Source organism: Oncorhynchus nerka, linkage group LG17, assembly GCF_034236695.1.
Source record: "Oncorhynchus nerka isolate Pitt River linkage group LG17, Oner_Uvic_2.0, whole genome shotgun sequence".
In the NCBI taxonomy this organism is placed as follows: domain Eukaryota; kingdom Metazoa; phylum Chordata; class Actinopteri; order Salmoniformes; family Salmonidae; genus Oncorhynchus; species Oncorhynchus nerka.
In genome coordinates this window covers 19402125-19413118 of record NC_088412.1, presented here as the reverse complement: position 1 = coordinate 19413118, position 10994 = coordinate 19402125, and the positions used below count along the sequence as shown (strand labels likewise).

The 10994-nt window shown below is 41.6% G+C and overlaps 1 protein-coding gene across 2 annotated transcripts in view; it reads left to right on the top strand.

Moving 5' to 3' along the window:
* Positions 1-852: 852 nt before the first annotated feature.
* Positions 853-10994, top strand: part of LOC115144842 (protein Wnt-7b) — a 59184-nt gene continuing 49042 nt past the window's right edge. Inside the window, exons 1-2 of one of the 2 annotated variants that reach the window (XM_029685943.2) lie at positions 853-1518; positions 9587-9813. In XM_029685943.2, the coding sequence (XP_029541803.1) occupies positions 1442-1518; positions 9587-9813 (304 nt within the window). In that variant the 5' untranslated portion in view covers positions 853-1441. Of the gene's footprint in view, positions 1519-3045; positions 3506-9586; positions 9814-10994 lie in introns of those variants that run through there. The other variant, XM_029685942.2, reaches the window with a different exon arrangement.

Genomic DNA, 10994 nt, shown 5'->3' with positions numbered 1-10994 from the left:
AGGGTATGACTTACAGTTTATGTGCTGTTTTAACAAAGAGCATTAATGATTCATAAAATCTTATGGAATCTTGAATAATGGATTACATTTCTTTGTCATTTAAACAATTCAAATGCAACAAAAAAAATACAGAAATGAACAAAACTCAATTGAAATACATTTGCATATTGATGGTGATTTACACTTTCTAATGATTACACAGGCGCACATCATATTAAAATATACATGAAATGAGCCACCAAACTGTCTGTAATGTCAAGTGTGATGGCATCTTGATGTGAAAAGAGTAGTGATATAACTAGAAGACCTAGCTTGACCCACAGTCAGAAACACATTCAGAGGCACACCCACTCACATCATATAGGACAGTACAGTAACACAGAAGACTTCTGGCAGTAAGACAGCAGTTGTCTCCTTTAGCCACCAGGGGGAGTATTATACAGCAGGAAGGGACCCCAGGGGACAGACATTCAAGGAGGCATTTTTATGAATTGTTCTAAAACGCATTCATCATAGTAGGAACATCTGTCGCGTATTTATTGAAAACGAGTCCTATGATTTGATCTATCGAAAAATAAGAAATACATTTCCCTAATGAGCTTTACATATTGTCTATAATTAACAAAATGTGCCATAAAAGCTGTTTTTGTTGCTATACGAATTAAATGCAGAATACTCTTCTACTCACTAGTCACAATGTAAACTGGTGGACTAATCGCTACCATTGACTGGCTACTTGATGAGGAAAGTCTATCTCCTGGTGGGCAATACCCAAGGTTGCAACCTCAACTAGTCTACAGTATATAAGGCCGTTTCGGTTCGGCTATCTGTGTGTTACTGTACAACAACTGCACGTGTTCAGCTCAACCCCGAAGCCCGTCCCATCCCCTGCATATCCATACCAGTTCAAAGGAGGAGGCGTGGATAGAACTGTTGTTACCTGTATTAGAGTACCTGCAGCTACATGGAAAGAATTTAAGATGTCGTCAAGGGAGAGGAACTGCAACCGATGTGTCACGGCTTCAATTACAGACGAGATTCTATTGAAAAAGAGGACATTGCACCGGGTGTAAATGTACCTGGCGCTAGCAAGAACAAGTGAGAAATCATATCTTGCCCTACTTTGATACAAAGGACGAAATATAAGAACGCTTCACTCGAGAACTCATCTTTTACCTCGACCCCTCTCTCTCACTCTCATAAGTGTTTCGTTTTTTAACACGCACGTTTTGGATCAACATCACTCTGCGACTCTCACCTGTGACGCGTTGACAATGGATTTCAGACGGCTGAATATTTCAAAGGTGTTTAGATTTAACATTTTGGAAAACAGAAGTTACAGGCCTATCTGCATCTGGAAAGGTTAGGTATTGTAGTGTTGCCAATGTGAACGTAAGCGTGACCATTTCATTCTAGTGAATGGCCAGTCCCAGAAGCGGTTATGATCATGCACAGACCCCTCCGAAGGTGGAGTTTTTACGTCTTCTTGTGTTCTGGCATCATCTACTTAAGGCTTGGGTAAGTGTAAATGTACTTATTGCAACTGTCAATATGTTTATGTTGCTTTGTTGTGTGTATTATTATTTTAAATATAGCCTACAACACGCTGTACCACATACGGCTATGGATATTCTGAATGCATACAAATGCCGTGTAATTCGGGCAGTAATTCGACCAACCTGCCCTTTTGACCTAAATGACATATAACAAACTAACTAAAACAACTCAGTGTGTTCCGTCCATGTCAGTGTTCAAATAAACCTGACACCCATAGCCATCAGGGACAACTGCTGGACGCGTGCGTAAAAGCTGTCCAATTATTTAGCGGTTTGCAAAAAACCCCAAATAAGATTAATCCATATTCAATTTGAGTTTTTGTTCATTTGCTCAGAGTCTGGTTGGTCTGTCGCTCTATAGCGAGATAATTTGACCCGCTGTCTGTCTCCACCGCTCCGGCTCACTGCTGCATACCTTCATTAATAGCGGCAGCCTGGTTGAGTTGTATTTCCACATTCCACAGCCTAGACTGAGTTTTTACCTGTTTTGCAATAGCTCACCTTGATGCATAAAGAGAGATGATTTATACAAAAACAAGAAGAGATGCCATACCTCATAGAGAATAATTATATGCAACCGGTTCATACAACATAGTAATAAAACACACCTATTTCAACAGAAGTAAGACTTTCAGACTAGTAGTGTTGCTCCTCAAACAAGAATCCATAGCCATGTCATAGTTATCAAAACAACAGGTGTCATTCCCCAGCTCGTTCCATTGCTGTGATACTTGAGTGAAATTGGCCTAACGGATAACCTCCACAGGTATTCATATCTAAACAGTCCAAATAGGAAAAAATCACTCCAAGTGAAGCGTCACCAGATATCTCATGGTTTCATCAAGCCAAACCAGTTAGCTCATTCCCGCGCCTACTACTCCCTCCATCAGCCTGGGAAAATATTTCACGATGACCTCTTCACACACAATAAGTGGAGTCTGCAGGTGACGAGTGAAATCACGTTGGGCTGAAGCGATTGTGCAGACAGAGCCTTTCATTCACCGGGTTCAACGCAAAGATGCACCTTGCGGATCCTGAGTATTAAAACGTCTAATTCTGCAGTGAGACTGTGAGAGCTTGTTGGTATTAACACCTTAACCTGCAGTACTCTTTATAGATAGACTGAAACCATTATTAATAACACATCATATCAATTGATAATTTATATACAGTGCAGTTATTAGGCTTTTCACAATGTATGTATATTAATTAAATAACGATATGATCACATTAACTTTTTTTATCAAGCTTTGGATAAAAATGTTTGCAATACAATGTAATATATTTGCTTTACGCCATTAGGCACGGACGTTTTTTTTTCAACCTGATGATGTGTGTGTGAATCAGTAGGCCTAAAGATGAAACCGTCAGTGAGTGCGCCAGTGTTTGTTTACTTTGGAGTTTGATTTGATGAATGAAATACAGCTTTCCAGGGTTGCAGCGGATCACTATCACCCTATGGCCCTGTTGTGGCGCAGAAGTGGGCGGATAGCAGTGTCTCTCTGCCCAATGGCAGCCACGGCTCTCATGAGAGTGAAGAAAGGCACTTTTCTGCCATCCAAAATCCCTAAAACCATCATCATTCCGGCTCGGAAACCACACTCTGTAACAGCCTCTACCGCTGAGAGATGACAGAGCCAATCTCCGCGCCCGCTGCACACTCACGGCCCTGGGACTGGGAGCTAGGAGCTGCATAGCACCGCCACTCAAGCTAGCACCGCAAACGCTTCGCAGCAAACGGGGAGTCAGCTGTTTGATTTTGGAGCAAAGGGGAACTAAAACGAGCGACATCAAGGAATTAAAAAGGAGTTTATCACATTATTTCGTTTCACTCCATCAGAAAGCGGCCATTTGTTCAATGTCATCATGATCATATTCTCGTCGCGCAGTGTACTGCTGTCAGTCTACTATCCACAGATCTTCCTCATCCTTACGAGTGGGAGCTACCTGTAAGTTACCCAATCAACGGGCCCCTTAGTTAGCTCACTTGTGTGCTTTTGTGTTCAAAGACATACTGAGTAGGCCTATATGAATTTCATTTTCGAGATACTTGTTGGACAATTCTGTTGTTAAATCTCTCTCTGAAAGATTGGCGCAGGTTGTTGGTTAAGGTATGGTTGTTTGCTTCCACAGTGTACGTCCCTACTAAAAACGGTTTGAATATAGAACATACAACATCGTTGAATATAGAACAAGTCATTTAAGAGAACTAGGGTATATCAAAATGAAGATTCAACATTATTTCGATGTCAGCGCTTTTCTGCTTGGGTGTGAATTTTACGCACCGAATTTGATTGAATATTGGGTATTTCCAGACATTCGATTGTGTTCTAAAGACTTTACCGTTTAAAATGACAAAATTATACTCAAAATCTATTCGCTATCAAAGCATACATGTATGCTTCAGGTAGCTGGGGAATCCATCCGGTCCACGTGGTAAATAACGGATCGAGTTTTACGTCGATGTCAATTACCCGAAGTCCTATTTTATGGGCAGGTTGTAACACAGGACTTGCTTCTGATGAGGTAATATAAATACTTTTTTTGTTAGGTCTATTTATTCTTCTTAAAGACCCAAATCCTCCTTACAACATTGTAATGACGGTTGGACACGGTTTCATTTGGCCACAGAGTGGCAGAGATGTTCAAGACAATTAAATGGAGAGAGAACATTATTTCATTTTTCCCCCTATGTTAGCAAACCCCGAAGGTATGAATAGCTTTTACGCATGCATTGGATTATTACCTGTCACAGATGTGGATATGGATTCGGATTTATGCATTACATCACCCATGGTTTTATGCAGATCTACCAAAGTATAATGTAAAGACACATCTGGAAAAGTGGCTGTAAAACATCGGTCTCTGACATGTATGCACGTGATTGACACTAGTCATAATACTTGCGTCATTGAATCAGTTGCTCTCGCAAGATAACGTTTTATTTTCGGTTTAAAAATAATCACTGAACCATATTTTGAATCCATCCTGGAGACCCCAAACTTGATGTTACTGGAGACCCCAAACTTGATGTTAAAATATATGTGGTTCATGGTTGCAGTTAAAAGTGGCTATGCCTATGTTTAGTATGGATTTGCACATGATAAACTACATACCATTGTTTGAATTTATCATTTAAACATGCTTAATTACAGTACAGAAAATGAAATAGGTTTTAGGGATGAGGATGTTTTTAAAGTGGAAAAAGAAAAGAGAGGATAGTGATCCCCATCCTCCAAGGTGCTCCTTTCTCTCTCATTGCATGTGCAAATAATGTTTATATTTGTCATATGTGTAACTCACATTGAAATTTGGTGAACTGTGCATGGGTGGCAAATAACTCATCCACACACAGAGGGATTAGTCAGAGTACGCTATAATTCAATTAAATAATATTCAATTAAGGCCAATCACACATTTAAAGTTGCCTTTATTGCGCCACGTCCCCAAATCGGAACAGTATGTCGTTTTTTAAAACGGGGAACTTTAAAAATACGTTTTTACCATATTAAACCCTAATAAAAATCAACCTGGAATAAGACATGAAAACGAGCTCCTTTGTTGTTCTACTTATTTATCTTGCCTTCAAATAGGCCTACATATATTACACAAATTTTAAAAGCTTTTCATTAGAGAACTATTTGTTTTTACTTAAGGTACATATTATTAATTGATATCGTAAATTTCCACAAAACAGGTTAATTTCGTTTCACAATTGATATTCCAGCAATTTGCCACTGGAGCACTTTGTGTCTGACATCTTATTTCTCAGGGAGACATACCTGTGAGCTTAATGCTGTGTCATATCAAAGGCATCTCTCTGATGGAATAGGTGTGTGTGTGTCGGTGTGTGTGTAGCCCCATCCAACCCACCATTTTATAATGGAAGGTTTGTGGGAAGGTTATTTTGCCTGCACAATAATCCACTGTGGGAATCACTGGATTTGCTATAGTTAACATCCCTACATAGCCTACTGTACATTTCTGGTAGCAGAATTGTTTCTATAATGAACAGAAATATGAACGCAACATGCAACAATTTCAACAATTTTACTGAGTTACAGTTCATATAAAGAAATCAGTCAATTTAAATAAATGCATTAGGCCCTAATCTATGGATTTCACATGACAGGGCATAGGCCCACCCACTAGGGAGCCAGGCCCAGCCAATCAGAAGTATTTTTTTTGCCAAAAAAGGACTTTATTACATAAACACTCCTCAGTTTCATCAGCTGTCCGGGTGGCTGATCTCAGATGATGCAGAGGTCCAGGGACGGCGTGGTTACACGTGGTCTGAGGTTGTGAGGCCGGTTGGAAGTGCTGAAATAATGATCTAAAATGACGTTGGATGCGCTTTTGCTAAAGAAATGAACATTAAATTATCTGGCAACAGCTCTGGTGGACATTCCTGCAGTCAGCATGCCAATTTTTGAGTGGCCGTTTATTGTCCCCATGCAGCACAAGGTGCACCTGTGTAATTATCATGCTGTTTAATCATCGACTTGACATAACACACCTGTCAGGTAGATAGATTATCTTGGCAAAGGAGAAATGCTCACTAACAGGGATATAAACACATTTGTACACAAAATTTGAGACTAATAAGCTTTTGTGCCTTTGGAAAATTTCTGATCTTTTTTTCACTCATTAAACACGGGACCAACACTTTACATGTTGCATTTATACAGCATTTTTGTTTAGTATATATTGTATATCTTTTTTTCTTCCTTAAAAACATTTACCAAAAGTACTTACACTTTCAACATGTAGACCGGATAACACATTTGTGTTTAGCACATTCTTTGGTTAACACATATTCACAATATCTCATTTGAGCAGGCAATGGGGCTCCTAGCTGTGTCTATTGCAGTGCTCTCTGTCGCAAACTGCTACTGTGCACACAGAGTTGTCACTAAGCAAACAGAATCGCATTTGTGCACTTTGATGATGCAGGGATTTAACAGCTTAACTGAGGAACGCTCTGTTTTGCATTGTCTGCTGCTTTTGCAAGCCCATGTTAGACAGTGATACTGGGAATTGGCAGCTGGAAATGGCAAGGATACTATTACCCAGGAGAATAATAGCAATATCATTAAGCTCCTCATAATCAGTTTAATAGTCAGTGAGGTGCACAGTGACTCGTTGCTGACCGAGACGCGACACACAGGTATTACTGTTATTATTGTTGTTATAGGATATTTGGGATCTATGTCTGCCAAACTCTTTGTTCTCCTGACTGTGTCACGTGATGTAATCCATCGGTTTACCTTGCTAGAGCTTCAGTTACAGTGCACCTGACCTCGTAAACATTTTTATTTTATTTATATTTTTACCTTTATTTTACTAGGCAAGTCAGTTAGGAACAAATTCTTATTTTCAATGACGGCCTAGGAACAGTGGGTTAACTGCCTGTTCAGGGGCAGAATGACAGATTTGTACCTTGTCAGCCTGGGGATTTGAACTTGCAACCTTTCGGTTACTAGTCCAACGCTCTAAACACTAGGCTACCCTGCTGTATTAGTATAATGCAGTATATGATTCCATCATACATTTAAACCACAAACTCCATGGGGGTTATTTTACAGTAGAGAAGGTTGGTGGAGCATTTGGATGATTTTGTTTGGTAGACATCAAGGAACAACAGGTTTGAGAGGTATGCAGAGTTATTTTAGTGCTCTGTGCTTCACAAATTATTTGCTTCATATCTCAATTTCAGTTTTGGATGGATATGAAGCTGAGATTTTGAATGACATTTGAGAGATTTCTAATGGCATTTGCCAGACTTTGATTATGCACCTGATTTCTTTACGCCTGCATGGTGATTATGTTATCTTTGCAAAGATCAAAGCATGGGTGAGGTTCATTTATCATATAGTTTTGGATATGAAAAACAGAGAGGTATATGTTGCTTAGGATGCACAGCAGTTTTGAAGCAAGCAGGGATGTCTGAATCATCTCTTTTGAACTAATAAAATCCTTTGCAGTTCATTTGAGTTCACTGGGCTTAAATGTTTGAATCTTTAAGAATTTTAAACAAGTTTTGCAACTGAAGCTTACCCACAACACATCCATACTACATCCTCTAGTGCAGATGAAGTACCAAAGATCCTGAATTAGACAGAAGTATTTCTTGTTGCCAGAGATGACTGGTTGCCGTTATGGTTTAATTTCAACATGTCATGTGGTTTTACATTCAAGGTTTATTTTTTATCTGAAGAGAGCCAAACAATTAAGATGAACATGGTTGGCCATAACCAATTTACAATCAATATTCATCCACTCTTTGGGTTGTTTGAGTCAGAGGGGCAGTATGGTTTTGTTCCATAATCGTTTTGAAGGGGAATCCACAAAATGCAGTCGACCCCGCTCTCTCTTCTCTCCCTCTTTTCTTTGTCACACTCCCTTCTCCCCCACTCTTCTCTCTCCCCCTTTCTCTCTTCTCCCCCTCTCTCGCTCCCCCCTTTCTCTCTTCTCTCCCTCTCTCCTCTCTCTCCCCTTTCTCTTTTCTCTCTCCCCCTTTCTCTCTTCTCTCCCTCTCTCCTCTCTCCCCTTTCTCTCTCCTCTCTCCCCATTTCTCTCTTCTCTCCCTCTCTCCTCTCTCTCCCCTTTCTCTCTTCTCCCCCTCTCTCTCTCCCCCTTTCTCTCTTCTCTCCCTCTCTCCTCTCTCTCCCCTTTCTCTCTTCTCTCTCCCCCTTTCTCTCTTCTCTCCCTCTCTCCTCTCTCTCCCCTTTCTCTCTTCTCTCTCCCCCTTTCTCTCTTCTCTCCCTCTCTCCTCTCTCCCCTTTCTCTCTCCTCTCTCTCCCCTTTCTCTCTTTTCTCTCCCCTCTTTCTCTCTTCTCTCCCTATCTCCTCTCTCCCCTTTCTCTCTTCTCTCCCTCTCTCCCCTTTCTCTCTTCTCTCCCGCCTTTCTCTCTTCTCTCCCTCTCTTTTCACCCCCCCCTCTCTCTCTACCCCTACTGTCGTTTTTCGCTGACACACAACTTGCCTGCATCAGCCTGCCCTGCTTGTGGTAAAGCCCTTGAAGGCCTACGTCAGACATCAAAGCTGGCATTCGTCTTCATGCTCTTTTACGGCTCCTACTGACATGTTTGAAAGGCATGTATCTGCAGGGTTTGGATGGCTATAAACACTCTGATAGAGAAATAACCCCATTTGTTTAGCCGTCTGTTTTCTGGTACATGACTGTTCCAAACCCATCCAACATGTGTCAGGAACAGGGATGATATTAAGTCCCAAGGCGGTGATCAGAGGTGCTACAGAACAGCCTCTGAGGAGCAGAAGCTCCAAGGTGTCATGTCATGGGTTAAATGGCTGCTTGATCTAGGGTTAACCCTCGAGGACTTGCACCTCATTCGGCTTGCAGAGAGGCTGGTGTCGGAAACCTTGCTATTAGCCAGACATACTGTAGCATAGCTATCAAAATGTGGATAAAGGAAAGAAATCTCACACAGGAAATATATTTATAGGCGGTGCAGTACACTGCATGCATGCTTTAAACAGATCAATCTAAAATTCGTCGGGATAACATAGTTGTGTGTGACTTCTTGGTTGAGAAGCCCAGTTACAAATTGAAGGTACGGTTGTGCCGGTGCAAGGCTTGCCCAGCTCCCTCATCCCTGGAAACAATTCTAGCCATGTTACCTAACAATTAACGCAAAACTCCCAACTCATTTCTCTACGATCACGAGCCAAACCAATGCGGAGAGGCATTGTCAGTAAGAAAATAAACACAATCTGTTTTACAATCCTATGCAGCATCAGATATTGGTTTCAGATGCTCTCTTTGCTATCTCACCTCTAATCCATTCAAATGTAATATTTTTTTGTAAAACAGCACTGAGTAATTAAGGAATGCTCATCAAGGCTTTGGTTTAATTTATTCCTGGTCAGGAGAGGCCTAAAGTCCATGTAATCTATCCTGCAGTAGCACTGACTGACTATGTGTGTGTGTGTGTGTGTGTGTGTGTGTGTGTGTGTGTGTGTGTGTGTGTGTGTGTGTGTGTGTGTGTGTGTTACCTCCCGATCCATAGGGCCCTGTCTTCCGTGGTGGCATTGGGTGCCAACATCATCTGCAACAAGATCCCTGGGCTGGCCCCTCGTCAGAGGGCCATCTGCCAGAGCCGCCCGGATGCCATCATCGTGGTGGGGGAGGGCGCCCAGCTGGGCATCAATGAGTGTCAGTACCAGTTCCGCTATGGCCGCTGGAATTGCTCCGCCCTGGGGGAGAGGACTGTCTTTGGACAGGAGCTGCGAGTAGGTCAGTCTGGGCACCTTGGGCCTGTCTCAAGGCTGGGGAGGATTTGGCTTTGAAGGGGGAGATCCTTGTCTGCTGCACTAGGGTCTTACGCTGTAATTTCCTCAACTCAGAAAGACATGTATGCCAGATTTAGATTCAGAGTGTTTAATTGTCACATGGACAGGTGTAATTGCAAGGTACAGTGAACATCTTAGGCTCAGAGCTCCAACATGCAGGACTGAGTGGAATGAAATAATGAAAATGGTAATAAAAAACAACAACAATAGACACAGAAATCATAACTGTAGCAGTGATGAATAAATACATGTCCATTGGAGTTGAGGGGGGGGGGGTGACAATAGGGGGAACAGCATGACCATTGGGGGGGTGTGGGGACCATTTGAGATAAAAACAATACAAATTATAATAAAACAAAAATAAGTTTGCTACATTTGTGGAGAGGCATGAGGCTGACATTTTAAGAGTTACTTCAAATCTTATTTGCAGGGAGGACTGGATTGCAATCAGGGTGGGAAATTAACACCAGCCACCAGCCAAATGTTTGTAGATTTTGGCATTGGCTGGTAGAATGTCTATTCTTACCAGCCACATTGGAGGGTGGTCACACAGAGCATTTGGGAGTAGTAAAACAAAATGTCTCCAAAGCCCACATGGTAAAAAGCAACAACATGTGTGTGTGTCATCTCAATGCTACAGTGGTGAAAGCGGGATGGGGTACAGTTTTTTCTGTTATTTATCTGGTAAACAAATTGAGTGGCTGGTAAAAGTAGGGCATCCACCAGTGACTGGTGGACCAAAGAGGACATTTCCCACCCTGATTGCAATGGTAGTCATCGGTCATTGAAGCTGTGATTGAAAACATGTTACATTTTAATGGTAGCCTTCTCTAAATGGTAGCCTTCTCTATATGGTAGTCTTCTCTAGATGTTAGCCTTCTCTAAATGGTAGCCTTCCCTAAATGGTAGCCTTAGAGTGGAACTCAATACACTACCAAGCCCCGACCCCTGTAGCCTTGTGAAAAATGGCTCTTCACAAGCCATACCCAAGCTGTACACATCAGAGTCAAACTTTAACCAACTGAGCACAACTCTATTGTATAACCATACATATTGGCAATGGTTGCTCAAGACGTCTTCATTATGTTACCATTCCAACATATTCCAGTCCGGTGTATCCTCATC